The 27,619-nt window shown below is 38.7% G+C and overlaps 1 protein-coding gene across 2 annotated transcripts in view; it reads left to right on the top strand.

Moving 5' to 3' along the window:
* The window catches only part of zfpm2 (zinc finger protein, FOG family member 2), a 372,116-nt gene extending 353,190 nt beyond the window's left edge, over nucleotides 1–18,926 (top strand). For both annotated transcript variants that reach the window (XM_062980095.1, XM_062980094.1), the window contains 3 exons: nucleotides 10,081–10,287; nucleotides 13,362–13,586; nucleotides 15,453–18,926. In XM_062980095.1, coding sequence (XP_062836165.1) covers nucleotides 10,081–10,287; nucleotides 13,362–13,586; nucleotides 15,453–17,950 — 2,930 coding nt within the window. In that variant the 3' untranslated portion in view covers nucleotides 17,951–18,926. The remainder of the gene's footprint in view (nucleotides 1–10,080; nucleotides 10,288–13,361; nucleotides 13,587–15,452) is intronic.
* The last annotated feature ends 8,693 nt before the right edge of the window (nucleotides 18,927–27,619 follow it).

Genomic DNA, 27,619 nt, shown 5'->3' with positions numbered 1-27,619 from the left:
ATTGTTTCTCTTTAATTCCTCTATTGTTTTAAGAATATGTCAAAGCTCTTTATTCTTTTATCAGGTACTGTGCAGAAGGAGCCACACAATACCCCATATTCCTACTGTATTTGCCAATGCACAAAGAAACCTCCAAAGCATTTTTCAAAAAAGGGGCACACATAATTTATAAGTTCTATTCCTTGAACTACCCTACTGTCAAGAATTTCAACAGTATTGGATTTAAATTTATTAGATTTTTTTCATATTAAACAGTGTGGCTACGTATAGATATATGCGCTCTGTTAATGTCAAAAACCAGAAATCTGAACTTGTAAGCATTAATGGGAACATTCTCCAGCACTGCAAAGTTATTCTATGCAGTTGAATCAATACCTACTCCTTCCCCAAATGGGGAAAAAAATCTGATTTGGGGTTTTCTCTTTAAATGCCTAAAATAAAAGATGAATGCAAACAAAGATAGTCTTCCCAGGCCTATATTTTAAAATACCCTTTCACAAAATATAAGCTATTCAGATAGCAGGCAAGGCTGGCAGTGCCCGGGTGTCATTTTAAGTCTGCAGACTAATGCAAATTGTCGATTCAATAAGCTCTGATAGTCTCCTGACCCTTCTTCACGGAAACATATGTACACAGGAAATGGACACTTCTGCTGCTCTGCAGTGACAATCGAAGGCATTACACACACAAATTAGAAGCAGAAGGGGGAATGTGAGGCGGTGGGCGGGGGACGGGGACTGCATAACTTGGTTGCACAGTAATCTGTGGGTTGAGACTGGTTAGTAGCCAAAGAGAATTTTGAAAACTACTTTTCTTTAAAGTATACCTCTAGCTATCATATGATTGCATGGCAAGTATCCAGTTTCAAATGGATTAACAAAGAACAGTTTGTGTCCTAGGTGGAGCTTGAATCTACACAATCGTTGAGACAAAAGGATTGCTTGCTACCTCCTTCTCAAAGAGACCCGAAACACAGGAAAAACCTTTGCCGCCTTGCATTCTGCCTCTGCCTTTGTCTTAGGAGGAAAGTTAAACTATTTTTAGCAATGCTCTTGGAGAGCTGGTGAAATTAAAAGCCATATTGAGCGATTTTGAAGCAAAGCTCCCCAAATAGAGTCAGCAGGGAATACTCTTATAAAACCCATAATTATTTTGTATCAGTTTTGTATTATATGTATGCCTTAAAGGAAATAAAAGGTAGAATTATAGAAAGGGACGTAACTTGCAAAGTGATTTGCATAGAACCAAAGTTGCAAAGGTACATTTTTCTAACAACATTTCTTGCAGTAAAGAAGGTCTAAGGTGGCATCACTAAACTTGCTTACCATTCTAATTCTAGCATGTTTACATCACAAGGGAATGTGAAGTGCTGCTGACAGAAGGCACATCTACACTGACCCCTTAGGTTGGCATAGAGCTGGATTAGCTCATGGTGGCCAAATGACACATGAAATTAATCCAGGATAATATAGGTCAAGGCCACCTTAATGCAGTCTTACTCTGCACTTACCCAAAATCCAGAACACTTGGGCCAGTTTTGAAATGGAACCAGCCACAACTCTCCTCACTGGCATGCCATGTTTCCAGATGGCATCTGATAAGTTAGCCCTGTATCAAAGCTGGAGACTGGTGTGACATGGAAGATGGCAGGGGGTAGGTTGGGTGGCTGCCCAGCAAATCACATACAGTGCTGCTGGATAGTTGAAACTCCTCCTGTCTCGACAGCAACTGGGGGAATCCCTGTGTGACTCAATCAGGTGCCACACACTATGCCAGATCAACCTCAGATTATCTGTCTCTGTAAATCCACCCAATATCATCAGTAATGACTAGAGTGTATTTGATCCTCACTGCCTTTTCTATGCCCTAGAGAGAACAATTTTTGTAATTTGGCCACACTTCAACAGATTCACCAATTCAAGGAGATGTCCATATGGAAACAGATGTTGGGGAGAATTCTGCAGGGTCATTGGAGAAACACTTGCATGTGAAAAATTGAGCTTTCAGGGTTGCAAAAACAGACTTGTAGTAGTTTTTATGGGTAAAAGACTGATAGTACATCCAGTAGGTTGGATGAACTGAGTACTATTTCAAAGACATCATGTGGTGGAACACTGACATTACATGACCTGCATAACTGCTATAGTGCAATTATGCCACTTTGATCTAGACTTTATTGCAAAGATTGAGCCTGTTGCAGCTCTGTGTGGAGCTACTTTGGAAATGCCACTTCTTATATTGAGCTGTGCCCATAGCTGCAATTCAAGTACCTACCCACCATACAATGATTGAGTTTATAGTTCTCTAATGTGTTGATTAGGGTCTGCAGGTTTCAGCAACTCTGAGTAAGACTTTCAATGGCTCAATTTTCCAGAGGGGATGGGATTTCTGTTTCAATTAACTCCTATATAGGTTTATGCTTTACAATTCCCTCATGCATGCATTTTATTTTGTTACGAAATAAATGACTATCTACCACAAGGATAAATTAGAAATCATAGTCCAAATATCAGACATCTTAACAACTTCTTTACAACATAACTTTTTGACATTGTAAGAAACCATGAACCTCACACGCTATGTCTGAAGCTATATGCTGTTGCATGAAATATGTTTTTCTTCTATTGTATTCTATAGGTATGGCCGCATAATATAACTAAGCCTTTTGTCAGTGTTGTAGCCTAGCAACAGATAATACTGTTAGGCTACTGAATAGTTCTGGTTTGACAAGTAAGGGGATATTTGTTGTGTTTATCATGTTTGCTAATGATGGGATCCTTTCCAAAGGACTTGTCTTAATCTTAATTAGAGTTTATCGGCTGAGGTCCGGGAGACATTCTGCAGGCGCTGATTTCGTAAATATTAAAAACAGCACGTGGGGAAAAATCAGCAGAACTGAGTGATATTGGAAGCAACTGATTATTTCAAAAGAAGTATGAATTTCCAAAATGTAATCAACTTGAACTGTGGCTTTATGCTTCGCTTTCAAAATCTACAGGGAAAATGCACAGCAGTTTTGACAGCAATTATGAAGGTCATTTTTAAGCTTCCTGTTACAAGCCAGATCTTTTGCCACAAGATCCTGGATCATAAACAATACTAAGAACAGACCGTCCAGGCCTTCTTTTACATAGCTATTTAAAAAGAAATTGTCTTTTGACCTTTTCTGAAAAAAAATGCAATTATACACTGATAGAGCACAAAAGAGATTAAAGGTGGGGGAAGAAGAGGAATCCTAAAATAGTCTTCCTTTTAGAGCAAACTTGCATTCTCCATTCCTTTTTCAAATTACGGTTGTGCATAGTGAGGTCAGAGTGGTTGATATGCTTCTCTGCTTCCTTCCACCTGTTTCCTCTCCATACCTTCTTCCCAGTTGCTATAACAAGCAGTAATTTACTTATATGTAAAAAGAAGGGTCATAGAGGGGAAAAATAGTACCTGTAGGCCTAGAATCAAAATAAATGCATTACTGTTCTTGTAGTTATCATAATTATCATTATCCTTTGGGACTCAAAGCAGTTTACAAGAGTTAAAACAAATTCTATTAAAATTAACAGCATACAAAAGTTAAAGAGCAATTAAACCAGTGTAAAAACGACACCAGTTAAAACAAATTAAAGGAGCAGCAACAACAACGAATCATACTCAAGCATATTATACAAGAACTGTTTTGTCTGGAAAAATATTCTTGAAGGCTTGCTGGAATAAAAGGGCTTTTACATTCTTGTGGATAGATCATAAGAGGGGCGGCAGTCCAACCTTTCTGGAGTCCACCAGAGTCCGGGAATACCCATTGAGAAGCCCTCATGTCCTCACCAATTGTGCCTGTGGGGGTGGCAGGGGCTCCTCTGAAGATCTTCATCTTTCGTTGTCATGGGCTCATCTACACTGAACATGTAATGCAGCTTGAAGCTTCAAACTGCAGCAGTTCAATAACATAAACCACTAAAGTGCACTGCAGCATGGGTTAAGGACAGTAAAGCACATTAAGCAAAGTTGGGGGAAAGTTCAAAATAAGCTGCAGGGAGCCTTGAAATAGGCTCCGCAGAATGTAAAGTCCATTGCACTGACCTTGCTGTACAGCTTTGTAAAATTTGGAAGAAAGGAGTGGGGAGTGGTCAAAAATGCCCCAAGGGGTATGGGGATCAGGGTGAGGAGCAATTGCTCCCTGGATCAGATAATGGATTGCTTACAGTGCTGTCACTCTCCCATCTTGTTTCTGTCTCTTATTTCTCCAGAGTGTTTATATGCATCTTGACAGGAAATGTGGGGGACACACCTTTCTATGGCTATCAGTATGAAACATGACACACTTGAAGGCAACATTTAGAATTTTAAGTCTGCCAAAGTTCAGAATGTTTTGGTTATCCACTGATTTTTAGGAATGTTTAACATTTTACAATTTAAAAAAAACTGCAAGAGGTATCACCTTGAAATTCCACACAATGAGACAACTTAAGCAGGGCATCAAACCTGCAAAGTTTCAGAACGTTTCAATCATCCCCTGATTTTTAGGCAACTTTTTAAGTTTTTACAAATAATAATAAATATAAAAATAAAGAGTTATCCCTTTGAATTTCTGCATGATAAGACAACACAAGTAGGGCAATAATCCTGCAAAACTTAGGAACACTTTGGTCGTCCTCTGATTTTAAATATATTTTTTTCAATTTAAGCACATGTGATTAACCTACACTGGGGCTTTAACGTGAGTAGACCCATTCTTCTGGCATGGACAGAATTCTGGGAAATGTAGTTTAGGGTGGAGCCTTTTTAATACTCTGCTACAGAGGTCCTCACCTTCCCAAACTACATTTCCCAGAATTCTGCTCATGCTAGAAGAATGGGGCTGCCCACATTGCAGCCCCAGTGTGATCACTTTCATATCAATGAGACTTATAAGCAATAAGCACACACAGTAAGCTGATAAAAGAAGGATTTGAGGGGATGGTAAGGGCTGGGGAGGGAGTATAGCTAACTAACTATGGGAATTTGGAAAATACAAGTTTAAAGTTGGATAATTTCCACGGAGGAAAATTATAGACTTGATATGGAGGGACAGGAACAAACAGAATTATCAAAAAGTTACTATAACATTAAGTTTTAAGAAACACACAGATCAGAACAGACCTCCAAATGCATGTCTCTCTCCTGCAAACACCACAAAGACACAGAGACACCGAGAGGAGGAGACCAGCTTTGCAGAAAACCTTGTTATTGGATTTCGTCTTCTGATTGGTGGCAAAGAAGAAAAAATCAGCATGCAGCTGCCCTTGTCAATCATATGAGCTCCTGCTCCCTCCCACCTCAGACAATTACATGGGGGGGGGGCTCCAAAACAACAAATCTTTACTAATCTCTCTGAAAGTTTCAGAGGCTTCTGTTTTGTTTCTTAATGCTTTGGAGGGTTCCCTATCCAATTAGTAATTCAGAGATTCGAATTTATGAATCATACAAATCTCCGAATTACTAATCGGAACTCTGAAGCTTTGCACACCTTAATAAACAACTTACTGGCCTCAAAGCTTTTCCAGAAATGGCAGTCTAAAAATTCACACAGCAAAACCAGTATCTGCCAAACCGGTTTCAAAGTGACCTGAGTGCTCAGTGCAGAAAGACCCTGAAAGGCATAGCAGGCCTGATCTTGAGCACTGGCAATTAAAATGCCTGGGTCTCATTTTGGAGACAACAGTGGGTTTCACGATGGACTTTTGAAAGAGCTAATGGAACAGGAATAAATACAGGCAGTCCCCAAGTTACGAACAAGATGGGTTCCATAGGTTTATTCTTAAATTGAATTTGTATCTAAGTCATTATAGATACATTTTTAAGTGTAACTCCAACTGTCTGTGCCCCTGTTCAGAAGATTTTTTTTGTTGTCTGTGCCCCTGTTTAGAAGATTTCACGTCACTTTCTGTCCCTGTGATAACTGAATTTTGAAAAATGTGGCTTGTTGTGAAAACAAGGATTGGTGTTAAAGCTTCAGATGAGACACCATGATAACTCTTTCAAGAGTGAATTTCCTTTCTGAGGGGTAGATTTCTCTCACTTCTTGTTGTCTAACCCATGTTCTTAACTGAATAACTTGGCGTTAATAACTTGGGGACTGCCTGTAATAAAAAAAAATAAGAGATTCAGCAAAATGTATATTGCAAAAATGGATTTGAGATATTTGGGAATGGAGGCATTGATGCTATTGCTTATAGAGGGTGATTGTGATGGGATTAGGAAGCAGTAATGAAGAAAGCTTAAAAACAAGTAGAACTAGAAAACAATCAAATATTGATGGCTGTAGTCTCCTCCTGTAGCTGGAAATATTCAATCTTTGTTGGCATATATATAAGATATGCAAAAAAGGTCTGTCCCATGAGCATGATTATTAGCATTAGCATTTGGGGAGCCCCCGATGGCGCAACAGATTAAACCGCTGAGGTGTTGAACTTGCTCACCAAAAAGTTTAAATCTGGGGAGTGGGATGAGCACCTGCTGTTAGCCCCAGCTTCTGCCAACCTAGCAGTTAGAAAACATGCAAATATGAATAGATGAATAGGTACCACTCCGGCGGGAAGGTAACGGTGCGCCATGCAGTCATGCCGGCCACATGATTTTGGAGTTGTCTATGGACAATGCCGGCTCTTCGGCATAGAAATGGAGATGAGCACCAACTCCCAGAGTCAGACACAACTAGACTTAATGTCAGGGGAAACCTTTACCTTTGCCTTAAGACTGTTTGAGTTCACCATAACATGTCATTGCGAAAAATAGGATTGTAGTTTAAGAAATTGTTTTGCTATACAGTATAGCTTTATTTCCATGGAATTGAATAGTGCATGTTTAAAGCAAATATTTTACATGCTCATTCCTGAAATGCCCAGGATTTGTAAAACCTCTCAGGCCTGATTATGTTGTGCTTCTTTGAAATCCATCTGCATTTTCATTTTCTACTTGCTTTATCAGATGCTAGATTTTTAATTTTTTTAAAAAAATTTTCCACCTTAGAATGAAAACCTTACAAATTTGCAGGTTTCTAAGCAAGATGCTTTGTTTTCCATCTGGTATATCTTTGGAGGTGTGAAATGGATACTTTTTTATGACAATTTCAAACTTAAGAAAAATATTTTTCAGCTAGACATACATTCACTGCATGTTTACAGGTTTTATGGACCGAAATCCTGATAGCGTAGTATGTTGGCCTCATTATGCCAGTGTCGGCAGTGACAATAGGAGGAAAAGACTGTGGGTGCAACAGCCAGGAATGAAGAAAAACACTGGGGGAAAGTAGGTTTGAAAGTGTGAGTCCAACTTAAACCTATTTATGTCTTCTTTTGGTCATTGCAAAAGTTGGAATTCTCTTCTTTTCTCCCAAAAAGCCAAAGTCTTCCCCAGGACTCCCTGCTGAATTGCTATAGCTCCCACTTCAGAGCTATTAAGTGGCTGGTGGAGAGTGCCGGCAGAAATCAGAAAAGTGTTTAGCCATGTCACCATAGCTAGATGTAGAATAATATTATCATCCAAGTGCTGCAGAGGACACTGCCAGAATTCAGTGCATCCTGAGGGGACATATCCAAATATCTCTCCAGGTACCCCACTCTCCGATACACATCCCACCAGTCACTGAATTCTGATATGGAGACTGTCACAGTTAATTTGGAGAGTGTGAGATGGGAGCTGTAATGTAATTCTGCTTGCAGAATGTTCATGCTTTCGTCCGCAATAGAGGATCTTAGTCTTTGATAGATCTCTCATCACCAGAGTGTATTCATAGAAAAATATAACTAGTGGTCAGAAATGTGTATGTTTTGTGCCTAGGCACTCTACACCAAGTTCACAAAACTAAGGATTCAAAATTTCTAATAAAGTATTCAAATTTCTATATATACTTGTAAGGAGCCCCGGTGGTGAAGTGCGTTAAAGCACTGAGCTGGAGACCAAAAGGTCCCAGGTTCAAACCCCGGGAGCGGTGTGAGCAGCAGCTGTTAGCTCCAGCTCCTGCCAACCTAGCAGTTCGAAAACATGCCAATGTGAGTAGATCAATAGGTCTACTCCAGCAGGAAGGTAACGGCGCTCCATGCAGTCATGCTGGCCACATGACCTTGGAGGTGTCTATGGACAACACTGGCTCTTCAGCTTAGAAATGGAGATGAGCACCAACCCCCAGAGTCAGACATGACTGGACTTAACGTCAGGGGAAAACCTTTACCTTTTACCTATATATACTTGTATATGTCAACCTCATGTATAGGTCAAGGGCAGTTTTGGGGGACAAAATAATGGATTTTGATATGACCTGTAGATAAGTTGAGGGTCATTCCACAGAATAATTGCCAATTCTATGCGGGGGGGGGGGGGGGGAGGGGGGGTAGTTACCAATGGCCACCACTATTTTTTTAGGTTTCTCAAGGACACACCCCTACTCAGAGAAAGGGTTGGTTACTATTTTGATAAGAGTTAAGGTACATTGCTTAGATAAGACAACCAGATTTTAGGCAGCAATGTTTTGACTTAAAGTTCTAGACTTATACATGAGTATATACAGTAAGCAAATATTTAACACGTTTAGTCTGTTATTATTTACTGTCAAATGTATTAGCATTATTTTTTCATAACTAGAACATTATAAGTGTGAAAGCAAGGTTTGGTTTTCTGAGTTCTGAAAAGCAAGGAAACCTTGAAATAATAATACCCACAATAAATTTGGTCTCTGAGGTTGTAGCCAAATCCATCTGTATTCCTGGCAAAGGGTGAATGTGAAGAAACTTTTCCTGCTTTCAGACTTCTGTATCACTTTGAGGCCTTGGAGCTCAGCCTTGGTTTGCATATACTGTCAGTGATGTTGTTTTGTTTGCTCATCTTTGAAAGCTAATAGGACTGGATTAATTAATTGTCCAAGATTCCTCGAAAACAATGTCCTAATTCTTCTATTTAGCTGTTGCATATCATACACTGTTGTTATCTCTTCCACCAGATTTTTGCAACAAGTTGTTTTAAAACTGTAATCTCTTTGAGGAAGGGAAAAAATGAAGTGTAGTTGAAAAGGCAGTTATGCTGAAAGATAAACATAGCAATATGACTTATCAAAATTGGTACCCAGTTGTGGTTTTTTCTCCCCCATTGCCTAATTAATACAACACATAGCTTTTGCTATTTATACAAAATCAGTGGAAGAAAAAGCTTTATATTATACAAAATATGCAACATTATTTCAGCCATCACTGTACTGGATAGGTATCTAGGCCTGAGAGTTGAGATAACGCCATATAAGTGCTTTCCCTGTCTAAACATGTTAAATAAATGAGCATTCACTATCACATTGAAATACATTAGTGCATTACTTGCATAGTTAATTTTCTTTTTAATGCACCTCACGTGACACTTAAACTATGGCTCTGTGTTATATCTCACTTTTTGAAGAAAGTTCCCCTTTTTAAACAAAGTCTATTGGAGGAAGGTTTTATAAAACAAATCTTTGACATATCTGAAAAAGGAGGTTTGGTTGGCATTGGGACAGCAAAATAGCTGATGTGGTGATGCTTACATATGGTGCACCCCCCCCCCCCCCAAATATGATAGCAAATGCCAGCAAAGGCTAAGAATGCTTTTATGAGAATCTCTAACTATATTTTGCAAGTCCTTACTACTAGATTCTTTCAGATAGCTTGCTGGAAAAAACATTGTATTAAAAATATGTCAGCCAAACATACACACAATAGATATGGTCAAGGTGGCAGAGATTAACAGAAAGTTCAGCATAAATATTAACTACTTAGCAATAGTTTATCTATATTCATAGCCATTTTTGTAAGACAATGCCTGTGCTTGAGTGAGAGTAAACCATTCAAGAGTTACAGAGGGTTTGTCTGTCATTAATTGTCAGTATTCCTTGTGTAGTTTCCAGCTATATTTACATCATGGCTGCCGCAAAGTATTGTTGAACACTTTTGTCAAAGCAGAAAGAAACATAAAAGGCAGCAGGTTGCCCTCTTTTTCCATAAAACACAATACAGCAGCTCAGGCGTACCACAATGTAATTATTGAAAACTAAATGTTTCTCCCTTTTTTGTGTTCTATGTTTGTGTGCAGGGGGCCAGCTTTGGTGCACGACGACAAAAGCCATTGCAGAGGGGGAGGAACTCATTGCCTTTGTTGTGGATTTTGACTCACGACTACAAGCAGCCAGTCAGATGACTCTTACTGATGGGATGTATCCTGCTCGATTGCTGGACTCGATACAGCTGCTCCCTCAGCAAGCTGCCATGGCGTCCATTTTGCCAACAGCTATTGTGAATAGTGAGTGTACTAAGACCATATTTTTTCTGAAAGCTGTTAATGACATTAATTTTGTTATACTCTGTCTCATAGGAAGAGCAATTGTTTGGTCTAAATTATTTTTGGAGAACTGAATCCACATAAGCTTTGAAGTTAAGAAATAATTTTCCTGGACTATTCAACTACAGGCAACCCCCAAGTTACAAAGAAGATAGGTTCTGTAGGTTTGTTCTCACAAGTTGCCATAGATTCATAACCGAGGATATAGAAAATTCCTAGAAAGGCTACCTCTCTAGGAATTTTCTATGTCCTACAGAACAATTCTATGGTAATTTCTGGAACAAGTTATTCATTTCAGTAGGGTTCACTGTTACCCTATTTTCATGATAAAGGTTCCACAGTAAATGCAGGAACTTGTCTCCCACAGTCATATGTGCTGTTTCCCTCTAACAGGTTTAACATCAAAAAACTTGAAGAGAGTTTTCTAATTAATTTTGATTTTTCTTTAATGTTCATACACCAATGTGAATTCTAAGAGGGCATAAGCCAACAAAAGGATTGTGCAAGCAATTGATACAACTCTGCAATATAATTTTTGCTATATCTGAAGGATGTGGATATTGATGAAATAATAGGTAATGTTGCTGTTTTCTAAAAGCTGAAATACATTCCTTTCCTTCTCTTCTTCTTCAGCTTGTGTTAACGCTATAAATTCTCTTGAAAACTTTTTATATAGTTCAACATTTAGGAATTTCCAAAACCAAACACAAATATTGATAAGTGAGCAATTCACTGTACTAAACTTGAATATTTGGTTTACAGGGGTGCTATTTAGGGACATTTGTTGAGGACAGTTTTCTTCGAGATTTCTGAGAAAGCTTGAGATATCTTATATCTCATTCCATTAAGGGATACATCAAACACAGAGAGATTTCAATTGTATGTATAAAATAAAGCAAATGATGCCTCTTTGATGTGACTTCTTAATTGAACAAACTTTTCAATTAAAAGAAGGTATATTTTAAGGAGTGGGGTGTTTTCTGGAAAGGACCTTACAAGATGAGGAATTTCGCACTCTTTCAAAAAGTGTACTTCTCTTCTGATAGGCAAATACTTTTTTGTTCCACCATACATTCAGGAAATCGTTTCCATTTTACTGTACCTTATATGTAGCTTATTTCGTCTTTTAAATGCTTTATTTTACATTCTTCTGTTCTTTTGTTCAACTCAACAGTTCTTAACAAGCAGTGAACAATTATTGTAGTTTCTTAGGGACATTGGCTACACAAAGCTCTCTGATATGGGTTTCTCTGTTTAGTTCCCTAAATATAATATAATTTAATGACTGTGTAAAACAAGGTGTTTTCTGTTGTGCCAGATAATTTTTCTAGTAGACATCTCATTTCTAGGTAAACTGGTTGTGCATGTAACGTATTTACTCAGTTGAAGTCTAGATGAGAGTTTAAAACAGACCAAGGATGAATTCATGTGGACCCAATGTGATGTGCTGTTACTAGTGTAGTAGGCACTGCAGTCAACCACAATTACTTTTTAAAACATTTTATTAAATATATTAAATACATACATGCATAAATAACTAAAAATATATAAATCACCTAACAACACCACAAAGCATAAGTAAGAAAAAAGAAAACAACGAAAAGTCCTATTGGGTATAAATCTAACTTCTATACAAAAACTACCACCAATACTCATCCTTCACTTTTTCTTTGTCTCTCTCAATCATTCTCTCTCTGTGTATAATAATAATAATAATAATAATAATAATAATAATAATAATAATAATAATAATAACTTTATTTTTATTCCCCGCCCCATCTCCCCGAAGGGACTCGGGGCAGCTTACATGGGGCCAGGCCCGATAAAACAAACAAATAACAGTAACAAAGCAATAAAACAATTATCCCAGTAAAAAAAATCAACATCAATAAAAACAATCATTAAAATCAACAAGCAGGATACAGTGTTAAAAACAGGAGACTAATTCATAGATCCCAGGCGAAATGCAGAGTGTTACGAAATGGGAAAAGGAAATCTCAAGTTGAATGGACAATAAAGTGCAGTATAAAATGGCAAGACAACAACAATGGGACTATTATGGACTATTATTGACTGTGTATATATGTATGAGTGTTAAAAAGTTGACTTCCTATTTATCAGTTGAAAATTTGACTTCAGATGGATCTTTGATGTTTTCCAATATTTCACACATAATATTTGTGCTAGTGTCACCATATGCTGAACTAGTCTACCAATCTCTTTTTCTGTATGATTGTCAAAGTCAGAAAAGAACAGAGCTTAGTTTTGAAAAAGCACATCTTGAACTGTCCCTCCATAAAAATTAAATGAGACAATGTTTTCCTTCTCTGCCTTCCCAACCCCACTTCTATCAAGATAATTTTGCAATCATGTGAGCATGCTCCTGGAGTAAGTGGGTCTTACATCTGAGTAGAGACATATTGAATTATATACAGCTTCAAAAGACTAGGAGTTATTTAAAAACAAGCATTTAAAATGAAGCATAAGAAACCTTTTAGGAGGGTAAAAAATGAAGGTGTTAGAATCACGTTCTGTCTCAAATGTTACACTGTTGTCAATCAAGATAATATTGAGGCTATCAAAAAGCACCACTCAGCTTAATATTGTAAGAATTTGAGGAGAGGAATTGGCCATAACCTCAACAGTGGCAAGCACGCGGTTTTGGCACACAACATTATTCATATCCTTAATCACTTTCATTTAGAGAGAAGCAAAACAATTGAAATATGTGTCATGGGAACAAGGGAAACTTTTTCAAGAAGAAATACGAACTAATACGATGTTTAAAATGAAACTACAAAAGAAGTATGTATCTGTGTGGAATTTGTCCAAACAAACAAGCAAGCAAATTACTTCTCACACCTGTTTCCTTTTCATCTTCTATGTGTTGTTTATTAATTGTGTGTTCTACTATCATCCTGTGGCTAAATGGGTATTTTTAAAATAAGAAGATCAAACAGCTTAAACTTGTTGCACTAAGACTTGTCGGCAGGAATAAACTGTGGCTTATTTGCACCTGTTCTTTTTTTTCATAGAGGATATATTCCCCTGCAAATCCTGCGGCATTTGGTATCGGAGTGAGCGAAATCTGCAGGCTCACCTCATGTACTACTGCAGCGGGAGGCAAAGAGAAGGAGCTCAGCTATCAGAGGAGAATGACGAAAGTATGCAACAGATATCTAGCATCTGCCCCTTTCCACAGTGCACCAAAAGCTTTTCTAATGCAAGAGCCCTGGAAATGCATCTAAATTCTCACAGCGGTACGTGAAATATTTGCTTCATTGGAGTCAGCTTTTCTTTCAACACTTTCCCCAAAAGTTTTAATACTGTGCCCTAGAGAAATTGTAAAAAGGTAAAACAAAGCATTGAACTCAATATCTCTAGTAAATGCTATAGTACTTGTATTATTTATCTGTTTTTGAGAACCTAAGTTCATGGAAGTTGTAGTTTTATCTGAAATAAATATCTGAATAATGTGTTTATGTAGGCCAAAATATGTTATGCCAGTTGCTTGTTAAGTGTTCTAAATCTTAGGACTTAAAGTTCAGTGAATGTAACCTTGTGATGGGGATTGCCATATTTGCGGTCCTTGAACAGTAACAGAAATCGTATAGCTCATGGGCTGCATGAAATCATTTAGATGTGACTTTAGCATAACCCTTTGGACCAACTTTGGTCCCCCCAAAACTCCATCTCAGCTGAAATACACTTTTAAGGTAAACAATAAAGGACTCAAAACTGTTAGAAATGCTTGACAAGGTGTTCTTCCCAGTGGTCCAAGGGTCTCCCATTCTGGGTGGTTCCAGACAGTCACAAAATGTAGGGTGGAACAAGTATGGAGAATCCTGTTTTTTTTTGTTTGTTTTTTGCTTGCATTGTGGCCCAATAGGGATGCTCCAAATGGCCTCAGCAGCAGGAGGGTGCCTCTACTGCCGAATCGCACTGAAGTCAGTTTGGCACTGCTGGGCAAGGGCCCAAATGCCAGACTTTCTCTTACCCCATTGCTGCCAACTAAATGGACGAAAAAGGAACCTACCACGTGGTCTGCAGTTTATCTTCTCTACTATGTGACTGGCAAAAGAGACTATGGGCCCTTCTACATAGCCATATAACCCAGAATAATAATAATCCATAATATCTGCTTTGAAATTAATTATCTGAGACCACACTGCCACATTATCCAGTTCAATGTAGATTTTATACTTCTGTGTGGAAGGGGGCCTGGGAGGAACAAGGGAAAAGTGATTAAAAAAGCAAGACCCAAGAAGAGTAACTGTAATTAATTATAGTTCCTGTTCAGATTGGACACACACCTAGGTTCCAACTAGAATATCTGAAAATATTCAGGAAATAGTTTTAAAAACATGTTTGTTGAGTGTTGAAAAACCCTGATGAGAATTGTGGATTTGAAACATCTTTGGATATTTGTGTAATAATTTGCACAAAATTTGCACATGATTGTTTTGCACATAGAATGCCATTTTATGCACATGAAATGGCATTTCTGCATTGAGTTATTTCCATGAAGAAAACATTAATATTTCTGTATTGAAATAGTTATCAATGCAGACTATACTGTGTTTTGGACAGAAAATGCTGTATTTGGGATTTTATGTAATCACATGCAAATTTTGCACAAAGTGCTCGGTGGAAGGAAAATTGAAGAAACTGCTGCCCTCAAAAAGAAATGTACTGAAGAATTACATCTCTAGATCCAGCTTGACTGGACTATTTGAATATAATTCAGTGGCAAAATAAATGTTAATCGTAATCTAGCAAATAATAATAAAATAATAATTAGAATGATAGAATTCCTTTTTATATTAAAGTCCTATTTTCATTTAGATTCACATCTAAGGCTCTTCAGCTGTTCCCATAATCAAAAGTAATGTGGGGGAATGAACAAGGACAGCCTTCCTGGTGGTAGCACCCTGTTGAGGGGAAGCCCTTTTGCTTACAGAGCCACTTTGCTCATACTGACATTTGGGGTTGCTAGGCTTTTGTACAGCACCATTTGTGCTGTAATAATGATGTTTTATTATTTCATAAATTAATAAAATATTTTATATTATGGAGGACAAAAGATTCTAATTAATTAATTATCTTTTTATTTTATGCATTCACAGGAGTAAAAATGGAAGAATTTCTTCCTTCTGGTTCTAGCCTGAAATGTACAGTTTGCAACTACACCGCCGACTCTGTGATTAATTTCCATCAGCATCTGTTCTCACATCTCACACAAGCTGCCTTTAGATGTACTCACTGCCATTTTGGCTTCCAAACACAGAGGGAGTTGCTACAACACCAAGATCTGCATGTCTCTGGCAACAAACTGCAGAGAGAAAGTGACACCGAGCACTCTCCAGCGGGCAATGAAGAGACTTTGCAGGGAGCTGCAGATCTTCTGGGCAGAAATGATAGTTCTCAAAGCCAAAAGGCAATGCAGACTAAAGATGCAAGCTCTGACACTGAGCTTGACAAATGTGAAAAAAAGACACCCCTTTTCCTTCCAAATCAAAGGCAAGAAATGCAGCCTGCCACAACTAAGCAAAGCTTTTCCTACACAAAAATCAAATCAGAGCCATCTAGCCCAAGGCTTGCTTCATCTCCAGTTCAAGCTAATCTTGGGCCATCTTTCCCCATGGGACCTTTTCTTTCCCAGTTTGCTTTTCCCCAAGATATCACAGTAGTTCCTCAGGCGTCTGAGATCTTAGCTAAAATGTCTGAGTTAGTCCATCGAAGGTTGAGGCATGGAAGTAATAGTTATCCCCCTGTAATTTACAGTCCACTCATGCCAAAAGGAGCCACCTGTTTTGAATGCAACATAACATTCAACAATTTGGACAACTACTTGGTACACAAAAAACACTACTGCAGCAGTCGATGGCAACAAATGACAAAGTCACCAGATTTTGGCAGTGTTTCAGAAAAAATGCCTGAGGCTGTAAGCCCCAACAATGGTCAAAATTCTATCAACATTTTGAATACCACGCCTCACTCTTCAGACCCCGAGAATCAGCTTCTTCAGGCCTCTTGCATCAACTCCTCCTCCGTATTAGACATGATTGGACCAAATGGTAAAGGGCATGACAAAGATTTTTCAACACAGGTTAAGAAACTCTCAAATGTAGCCAACAGTGATGAGAAAATGAATGGGAAACCAACTGATAGCAAGAACTCAACTACTACTCCATTAATAGAAGGAGAAAGTGATCCTAACAAAACCACATGTGAAGCTTGCAATATCACTTTCAGTAGGCATGAAACATACATGGTCCACAAGCAATATTACTGTGCTACGCGCCATGATCCTCCACTAAAAAGAACAGCTTCGAACAAAGTGCCTGCCATGCAGAGGACAATGCGTACACGCAAGCGAAGGAAGATGTATGAGATGTGCCTACCAGAACAAGAGCAAAGGCCACAACTGGTCCAGCAACGTTTTCTTGAAGTAGCTAATCTTGCCAATCCTTGTACATCTTCTCAAGAACAAACAGATGGCCTTGGAGAGTGCTACCATCCACGCTGTGATATATTTCCAGGAATAGTCTCAAAGCATTTAGAAACATCATTGTCCATTAATAAATGTGTCCCAGCCTCAAAATGTGAAACGCCACATTCCACCGTTTCCTGCTTGGAGATGGACGTTCCAATAGATCTTAGCAAAAAATGTTTGCCCCAGTCTGATAGGACATCCGCTTCCCCCAAAAGATTGCTGGACTACCATGAATGCACAGTGTGCAAGATCAGTTTTAACAAAGTAGAGAATTATCTGGCCCACAAGCAGAATTTCTGCCCTGTAACCGTGCACCAGCGGAATGAAATAGGACAACTTGATGGCAAAGGGTTTCAAAACCCAGAAAGCGAACGGAACAGCCCTGAAGTTAGTTACGAACGAAGCATAATCAAATGTGAGAAAAATGGAAACTCAAAACAATCTTCTCCCAATGGAAACTTGTTTTCTACGCATTTAGCTACTCTTCAAGGACTTAAGGTCTTTAGTGAAGCCGCCCAGCTTATTGCTACAAAAGAAGAAAACAAGCACTTATTTCTTCCACAATGCCTTTACCCAGGAGCAATAAAGAAAGCGAAAGGAGCAGATCAGCTTTCTCCCTATTATGGAATCAAGCCAAGTGATTACATTTCTAGTTCCCTTGCTGTTCATAGTAATGATGCAGATCAGAATACAAATGCAGAAGGTGAGTCTCTCAAGGGTCAGACCTCCTCAAATGGGTGCCCTGTACAGAAGAAGGAATCTCTGCCACTATTGCCCAAAAACAGGGGCATGGTTATAGTTAACGGTGGACTAAAACAGGAGGAAAGGCCTGCAGCCAACCCACAGCAGGAGAACATTTCCCAGAATCCACAGCAGAGTGAAGATGGACACAAATCTCCATCTTGGGCCTCAGATAATGCGTTAGCTGCCAATGAAAATGTCTCTCCAACTATTCCTGTAGTAGAAGAACAATTATCTAATGTAACAAAAGGTGTGAACGGCTCTACTCAGGCTCCAACTAGTGGAAAGTATTGCCGCCTGTGTGACATCCAGTTCAACAACCTATCAAACTTTATAACTCATAAGAAGTTTTATTGCTCGTCACACGCAGCGGAACATGTCAAATGAAAATATTTGGTCCACCTTTGGTACCTGTGTTTAGTATCTTGTTCCATGCAAGTCTGAAAGAGAGCTGTTTGTATTACTTCTGGACAATCAGGCGTTAATTCATTATTGCTGAGTTGAAGACTTTAACGGTGTACTTCCATTACGGTCCATTAGTAAAGTGTATTCTTGGTGCCATTTTCAAAACAATTAATTTATTTTACCAGCAGTATTCATAGCTGTAGTTATTTTTTATTTAAAAAAAACTTTATATTAAAGTCATTTGTAATGTTATTGTATAGTTATTGTGTAGCACATATGGTTTGCACTGTATAGTAGATTTTAAAGAAAAATAGTCTCAAACTATACGGAAAAGCATTTTAGAAATAGCTTCAAAAGCACCTGTGTATCCTATTTTTTTTCCTTATATGCTATTGCAGATATATGTAGATGCTAAAATATAACTTGCAACAAGTTTCAACTATGCTGTAAAGTTCGCCTTTTTTGATGAATTTGGCTCAGTTTGCACTTTATATTTTAGCAGATACGGTACCTTAGTCACTAGGCTTTGCATTTGTATGTAGCAGTATGTTTCTGTCTACTTTCTTAACCCGAAATGTCCGTTAAAATGAAGATGGCAATTTTTCCCTTGTATAGTACTTGTATTTTCTTTCGCTGATGCATCTCTGTCTCAATTTTTAAACCTTTGCTGTTAAATGCAATACTTTATAAAGAATGAACAAAAATTACTGGAAGCAGTATTGTAAGTAATGAGGTCATATCTATCAGTTTTATCTTTTGAAAGGCACAGTCAAAATGAAATCCTTAACTCAATGCTGCAAGTGTGAATCTAATTCATTTATAAGATATATTTAAATATAAAAGTAGCAATACTGCAACTGGTGATCACAGAGATAAAGTTCTACTTCTGATAGAAATAATTTCTCAACAAATGTTGTTACTATGCATGTATATGGATGGAATAAAATTCCAGATCGTCCGACTGGTCTGGCAGTAATTTATTCATTTGCGAAGGCTTCTAAAGCTCAATAAATCAAGTGACTGGTTGGGGAATATACTTATACCATATGCTCTGCTGTTAACGCCGTATCCCAAAAAGCACCATGCAAGAACGGAGATGAGCAATCTGTTCAACCCCAAGTCTTTCATTATTCTTGGTACTGTCGATGAAAAGCAGTGGTCAAGTCGAACAAGCAGCATTCTGAAGACTTGCATATCCAGTCTTGTCTGTAAAAGAGAGAGATCCTACTTCTGCTGATGAAACAGAACATGTTTTTAGTATAGATGTGTGTCCCTTTCTATGTAACATGGACCATCAGTCCCAGCATTCCTCATGCACAGGCAGGGGAGGGAGAAGCTAGTGGCAATAACGGGATATTGTATGAGTGTGGGATGGGCACTATAGAACCATAGAATCAAAGAGTTGGAAGAGACCTCATGGGCCATCCAGTTCCAAACCCCTGCCAAAATTTGTAACAGGTCCACCAAGCACAATACTTGAGTCCTAGTCATCCCTTTGCTACTGACTCAAACAGTGTAGCTAGAAAGGCAATTGTTAATCAAATATGGAAGCTAAGATTAAAACAAACCTCTTATAGAGCAGGAGCAGTTTCTGAGGACAGTGGCAAAACCTTTATATAAATTCAACCTTCACCCATATACAAACAAAAAAGAAACATAGATATATTTATGAAGATATCCTGCCAAGATCCAAATACTTTTGAAGAGTCCTGCCTATGTAAGATTTAGTACACAATTTAACATATGAAGGAATATACATTATCCAAATGTTTTAGACTGAGAGAGGATCTCCAGTATCCTGATATTCAAGACATAAAAGTGTATGTTGCAGCACCAGCTATAAATACAGTACAGGGGGAAATTATGCAGAGTCAAGGAATATGCTTAGTGAAATTTGAGCAGACAAAAAAGCCACAAACTTGAAGAAATAAAAGAAGTATCATATCATCAGTCCATAGTGTAACTCTTTTGCAGAACTTTTTTCCAGCCACTCAACAATTTGGTCAACTGGACTCAAATAGTTAAAAGTATTACACATAAAACCATCCTTTGCAATTTCCTATGATACATTTTTCTTAATTCTTCAGCAAGTATCCACAGTTGTGAACATCTCTGAAGCTGTGGAGGGCGGCAGAATAGCTTCAGGGGAAAATAACATTTTCCATTCCCACTGGGCCACTGTGTAAGCACCAGCTTAAAATTTATCATGCAATATCCACTATAAGTGTAGCCAGCTGAGTTTTTAAACTAATGATATTCTTTGCTCCCATGGCTATTCTAGGGTGATTAATCCAGAATTCCACATCTCCAAGGACAGATACGAAATTTTATAAATGGATAGAATATATCCAATTTTTCTTTGCACCCATTAACTCTCATTTTCAGGTTGGGTATGCAAATATTTAATAGTAAGATGAGATTACTGAGATAGTGGCATGGAGTTAAGAGCTCTTAAGGGAGAAGAACAAAGAGAAAATGTAGTACATTTATAATCTTTTTCTGTAAAAGACAGGTGTTAGCTATTGTGTTCAGGCCTCACGTTTAAAAAGAACTAGTTCCTTCCTCTCAAGGGAAAGAGAAAGATACAAGTCGGATTTACTTGCTAACAGGATTTGCTTTCAAATTACTGCTTTCAGAAAATGAGTTTTGTGGATGGCCATTTCAATTGTTTAAGTGGTGTTCAGACAAACTCTGGCAAACATCTTAGTCCTGATGGTGCTAAACATCATTTATGGCTCTTTAGAAAAAGTGCTCTTATCTCTTCAAGATACTTATTCTACCATTTGGGCAAGTTTTAAGGGACACCTCTTGTAAAGTCCACTAGGATCCAAATAGACTCCAAACCTCTGAACTTTAATAATTTAATAACTATGTCTTCAAGGAAGTTGGTGATCCAATTAAAATAGCATTGTTTGCTACATGTTTAGTAAACCATAAGAGAACACCCATGCGGATACTTGTGCTCAACAAGTAGAATATTTTAAAACAATCTTAGCAGATAAGATTCAATTATGCATATGGTGAGAGGGGGAGACATAACTGGTGGTGTGAATGTTTAGGGATGCATTCACAGGATGCTCAACATGGATCAACGACACATTAATATCCTTTTAAACTTCCTATTGTACATGCAGTATGGTTACAATTTTTTAAAAGAATCTGAATAGGTGTATGGGTGAAATGGAGGGTATAACCAGGGAAGGGTAATTCATACAGATTAAGTCAAACTAAGTACAAAAATACATACATGGTATAGATGTGTTTTTGAAAATCATCAGACTTTGACTCAAACTAAATGGTTTACCACAGATGTGAAAGAGTCGCATGAGGATGACTGATGAAATAGGAACCATATGAGCATGCAAACATGAACAATATATCACTGCGGAAAGGTAGCAAACTCCTGACCACTCCTCCAGAAAGGTGAAACTCATTTTTTCCCCATGTATTAAAGAGTAACAAAATTGGGGACCTAACAAAAGTGTGCACCTGGATAGCAAACTGAACAAATGTGCAGGTCACCCGGCTATAGTCTTCACATGTCTAGTTAAATTATAGTAATAATTTCTACATTCACAGATTTTACACACTTTTTTCTCCTCTTCCCCCTTTTCTTGGACAATGAGTCATCCTTGGGCCCATCCAAACAGCCCTTTAGAACTCCCGCTTCTTCTTTAGGGGTGTCCAGATGACACCTCAGGCAAACACGAATGGTTTCAGGACAAAGCAGGAAAACCCTGCTTTGTTCTGAGTTAATTTGTCAGCTGGAAAGATTGGGGTCTTTCAAAAGAACAGTGTTTTTCTAGTTGCGGGGGCTGTATGGATTGGACCCGGGGATCACGTCGCGCAATTTCTAGTCCCAATACACACTGCTGTCTTGGGATTTTTGGGCTGCTGGAGCCCAAAAAACCCAAGACAACCCTCCATTTCCCCTTCTTCGGCCCTCTCCTGGGTTGTACCAGTGATGCGCCTTTAATGGGGGGGAGGAGGAAACTCGCTCCTGGATCCCCTTGTCCATGTGCATCATTTGCATGACCCAGAAGAGAGCCGGAGAAGGGGAAATAGAGGCCTGGTGAGGCCTGGTGGGCCCCCCTGGGGGAGAAGAACTGTATATAAAGTAAATAAATAAATATGAATAAGTAAAAAAATATTTTGCTTTTTAAAAGGCTTTTTGTGTCCCAGTGCCATGCTGGAAAGCTTGGCAGAGCCTCTGAATACCTCCCCCAGAAAATCATGCACTTTTGGGGGGTTGTGCGGACTTCAGTGTGAGTACAATCAGGTTTTTTAAACCCGATTGGACTTGCATTAAGGATATGAGTGAAAAGCTTCAGAGTAGTTACCAGGAATTTGAGAGAGGGGATAAATACCCTGAGGAAGTGCAGGACCACATGGACCAGTCTTTTCTGAATTGACTGCGTACTATCAAAAAGTGGTCCCCCCCCCACACACACACACACAGGTGGAGACATTTGCTTCTCATCATGAGGTCCTTTGTATGTCACCCAGGTTAAGGTTAGTCATGACGTTAAGTCCAGTCATGACCGACTCTGGGGGTTGGTGCTCATCTCCATTTCTAAGCCGAAGAGCCGGCATTGTCCGTAGACACCTCCAAGGTCATGTGGCCGGCATGACTGCATGGAGAGCCGTTACTTTCCCGCCAGAGCGGTACCTATTGATCTACTCACATTGGCATGTTTTCAAACTGCTAGGTTGGCAGGAGCTGGGGCTAACAGCGGGCGCTCATTCTGCTCCAGGGATTTGAACCTGGGACCTTTTGGTCTGCAAGTTCAGCAGCTCAGCGCTTTAACACACTGTGCCACCAGGGGCCCCCATCTCCCATGCTTATCAGAAATTATATGAAGGAGATTTTTGCATAGTATTACTATTTCATGGAAGAAGATAGATGTGCACATGAGTTAATGTTCTACATACCTGCTAATACAATAATAATAATAATAATAATAATAATAATAATAATAATAATAATAATAATAATAATAATACACTTTATTTATATTCTGCCCGTATTCTCTTGGAGACTCAGAGTGATTACAGCATTTTCAGGAGACATAGGCAAACATTCAATGCCTTTACAATCATATACAATGAGTCACACAAACACAGACAAAACCAAAAGCTTCTTTTGTTTCCAGCTTCGGGAGATGGTGCTCAATCTCTGGCTTTGGGGGAAGTGCTTTTATCCATTTTCAAGCCAAGAAGCCTGTGTTGTCACCTCCTGGTCATGTTTGGAGCGGCTTTTTCTTTTTCTTACCGAAGCAATACCTATTTATCTACTCACATTTGCATGTTTTCAAACTGCTAGGTTAGCAGGAGCTAGGGCTCACAGTGGGAGTTCACCCCATCCCATGGATTCAAACTGCCAACCTTCCGGTCAACAGTTCAGCAGCACAAGGGTTTAACCCATTTGCCACAAAGGCTCTCCTTTGCATTTATCACCCAAACCCAAGGTGGACTTTCTCAGATTTCAGCCTTTCCTACTGACATGGTAATGAAAGATGCACTCTGCCTTCTCCCTTGCCACTGTAGCAAGTCTGGCAATTATGTGGATAATTAGCAACTGTTTCTTCTCTTCTTGAAATTACTTGGGTGGAGTTTGGTTCTTATATGGTCACATCTAGATGGAAAAATAGCCTCATTTGATACAAGTAACTCACATAAATATTTGTGTAGCAAATTACTACAGTAGAGTCTCACTTATTCAAGCTAAACGGGCCGGCAGAAGCTTGGATAAGTGAATATCTTGGATAATAAGGAGGGATTAAGAAAAAGCCTATTAAACATCAAATTAGGTTATGATTTTACAAATTAAGCGCCAAAACATCATGTTATACAACAAGTTTGACAAAAAAGTAGTTCAATACGCAGTAATGTTATGTTGTAATTACTGTATTTATGAATTTAGCACCAAAATATCATGATATATTGAAAACATTGACTACAAAAATGGCTTGGATAATCCAGAAGCTTGGATAAGTGAGACTCTACTGTACTTCTATTTTCAGACACTTCTGTGTTATGAGGAATAAGACACACATGCTGTAACAATAGTTTATATTCTGAAATAGATTTTCATTTGAAAGTCGGTTAAATTAGAAGGATGGATTGATTAGCTTGAGAGGATTCACATTTACTTATTCTTGGTTTTCTTCTTTAGAATATGTTGAACGGTATAGTGATGCTGGTTTCAACCTAAGAAGTGTCTATCCTTGAAAATGTGCATTGACTTAGAAATCTAGTGCTAATTCTGATGAGTTTGCCCCAGGAGATAAAGTTGTGCCATCTAATAAAAGACTTGAAAACCACAAAGGCTGATCAAGGAAGAAAATTGTTTAGAGATAGACTCACTTTCTGATAAGGTTTCCACTGTGTAGGATGCCACACACTGAGAGAAGTCACCAGGTCACAAACTAGAAGGTCAATGCCAAGTAACTAATTGGTTTAGAGCAAAACAGAACTAAAGAAAAATCTGTTCAAATCTATGTTGACATCAAGCATTTCCAATTTCTTGATGCAATGAATAGCTGTGGGATTAGTTAATATTAGTGTTAATTAGCAAACAATCATCTGCAGAATATTTGAAAGGAGGGGGCAATTTTTTCACAGTATCCCTGTTTCATGTGGAACAGTTATAAATATTTATTTAAGCCAAGCATAATTATACCTTCAAATGTTACTTTGTCACTGGAGCCTTTCTGAGCCTAAGAGAAAGGCAAAGGCAAAACGCCTTTCAAAACATTTGGCCAAGAAAACAAAACAGAGTCACGAGAAAGCAGAGTCAACATGAAGTCATATAACAAACACAAATAGCTATGAAGCTAAAAAACTAGAAGCGATGTAGCTATCTGGTATACTACAATGAGTGCCAAATGTACAACTGTTGATAGAAGTCATGTTTATGGTAAAGTCATTAAGATACCATAAAGGACTGTGTCCTACAACCATTTGTTATGAATTGATCAGACTGCTGAGGCAATTCTAAACATCATCATCGTCATCATCTTTATTGTCATCATCATAATCACTTCATTGTTTTATTCACTGATAGTGCACCTTTCTACCAATAAAGGGAATCAAGATAGCTAACAATGTATTTCAAAATTACACAAAACATTGTTAAAAGTATGAATATAAAAGTTATTTAAAAGGCTATTAGACCATTCTTACAGTTAAAACTTTAAACATTTTAAAAAACATAGCAGATCATAAAAGGGCACAGATTATTAATAGGTAAAGGTTTTCCCCTGACATGAAGTCTAGTCGTGTCTGACTCTGGGGGTTGGTGCTCATCTCCATTTCTAAGCCAAAGAGCCGGCATTGTCCACAGACACCTCCAAGGTCATGTGGCCAGCATGACTGCATGAAACACTGTTAACTTCCTGTTGGAGTGGTACCTATTGATCTACTCACATCTGCATGATTTCAAACTGCTAGGTTGGCAGAAGCTGGGGCTGACAGTGGGAGCTCACCCAGCTCCCTGGATTCGAGCTGCCAACCTTTTGGTCAGCAAGTTCAGCAGCTCATAAAAACTCACAGTGCCACCGGGGGTTCCATGGATTATTAATAGCTCACCCTTTAAAAAGTCATGACAAAGGTGCTCGCAAAAAGTAGAAACAGCATGCTTAGTAGACTGATGGGGGACAGAAAGCAGAGTGTGGTCAAAAGAGCAGACCAGGGATTAAAAATCAGTACATGACTATAGTTTAGATCTGTCAAAACAACAGAACGTATAAATATGTTGTTGAAAAACAAGGGATACCAAAGACAGGAGATTAAGGGACTTCAGGGAGACTAGTAGGGATTTCAGCGCCCACAAAATGGAGAGACTACATGCAGCCCAGGGGTATGTACTTTGCCTGCTCTTTGCCATAGTTTACTCAACTTTTTATTCAAAATGAACAACATGTATGTGTGATAAGAATCAACCACATAAAGTAGGCTTCACATAACAAACAAAAACAGTCTGAACATTCCTGCAAAACACATGAAAACAATGCTTTAATAGATATGCCTAGTGCTGACTATGACTTATAGGACCCTACATGGTTTTGACCAGTTTATCTCACAGATCGTATCTGACATCCACAGAAGAGATGTCCCATCCATGGGAGATAAGCGGGATAATAATAATAATAATCATCATCATCATCATCATGATGTAAGAAAATCGGACAGACGGACTACAAACGGAGGCACAACTATGTGGCCCAAATGATTCATTGGAACTTATGTCTCAAGTACCACGATCCAGCAGTAAAGAACTGGTGGGATCATAAACCTGCAAAAGTATTGGAAAATGAGCATGCAACGATACTGTGGGACTTCTGAATCCAGACTGACAAAGTTCTGGAACACAACACACCAGACATCACAGTTGTGGAAAAGAAAAAGGTTTGGATCATTGATGTTGCCATCCCAGGTGACAGTTGCATTGACAAAAAACAACAGGAAAAACTCAGCCGCTATCAGGACCTCAAGATTGAACTTCAAAGACTCTGGCAGAAACCAGTGCAGGTGGTCCCGGTGGTGATGGGCACACTGGGTGCCGTGCCAAAAGATCTCAGCCGGCATTTGGAAACAATAGACATTGACAAAATTACAATCTGCCAACTGCAAAATCCAGCATATTTATCTTGTTTTCTGTGTCATGATAAAATATCATGTGGTGCAGCTGGTTAGTATCCAGCTGCAAATAAATCACTACTGACTGAGAGGTCATGAGTTCAAAGCCAGCTCGCATCGGATTGAGTGCCCGACCATTAAAAAAATAGCCCAGCTCGTTGTTGACCTAAGCAACTTGAAAGACCTAAGCATCTGTCAAGTAGGACATGCTTATATGGGGAGGCTAATTTAACAAATTTACAACACCATAAAAATCATCCAGCAGTGTGTGGAAAAGAACGAAGAAGTAATCCATCAAGGACTCAGTGTCACATTGGATAATGAAGCAGCAGTTCCCCCTGTGGCCGGAATCAGCACACCCTCATGAAGCCTGGAAGCTGGAAAATGTAAATTGCTTCTGTGTCTTCGTCTCTGTCTGTATGCCATATGGCATTGAATGTTTGCCATGTATATGCACATTGTGATCTGCCCTGAGTCCCCTTCGGGTGAGAAGGGTAGAATATAAATACTGTAAATAAATAAATAAATAAATAATAAAGATCTGCCTACCTAGTAGTTTGAAATCATGCAAATGTGAGTAGATCAATAAGTACTGCTCCAGTGAGAAGGTAACGGTGCTCCATGCAGTCATGCCAGCCATATGACCTTGGAGTTGTCTGTGGACAATGCTGGCTCTTTGGCTTAGAAATAGAGATGAGCACCAACCCTCAGAGTCGGACACGACTAGACTTCATGTCAGGGGAAAACCTTTACCAGTACCCTAATAATAAAGATGATGAAGATGATAGTTTTCATTTGTTACTTGCCTCTCCTCAAGCTGAAGGAAGTAATCATTAAAATACAAAGGTAAAAACTTAAGCCCATTAAAACACATATATTAAAATACATTTATTTATTAGCACTTCTCACCCCAAAGGGGACTCAGGGCGGATCACATTACACATATAAGGCAAACATTCAATGCCTTAACATAGAACAAAGACAAAGACAAACGCAGGCTCCGAGCTGACC

Source organism: Anolis carolinensis, chromosome 4, assembly GCF_035594765.1.
Source record: "Anolis carolinensis isolate JA03-04 chromosome 4, rAnoCar3.1.pri, whole genome shotgun sequence".
Classification (NCBI taxonomy): domain Eukaryota; kingdom Metazoa; phylum Chordata; class Lepidosauria; order Squamata; family Dactyloidae; genus Anolis; species Anolis carolinensis.
The sequence above is the reverse complement of the archived record's forward strand: the minus strand, read 5'-3'. Positions and strand labels throughout refer to the sequence as shown.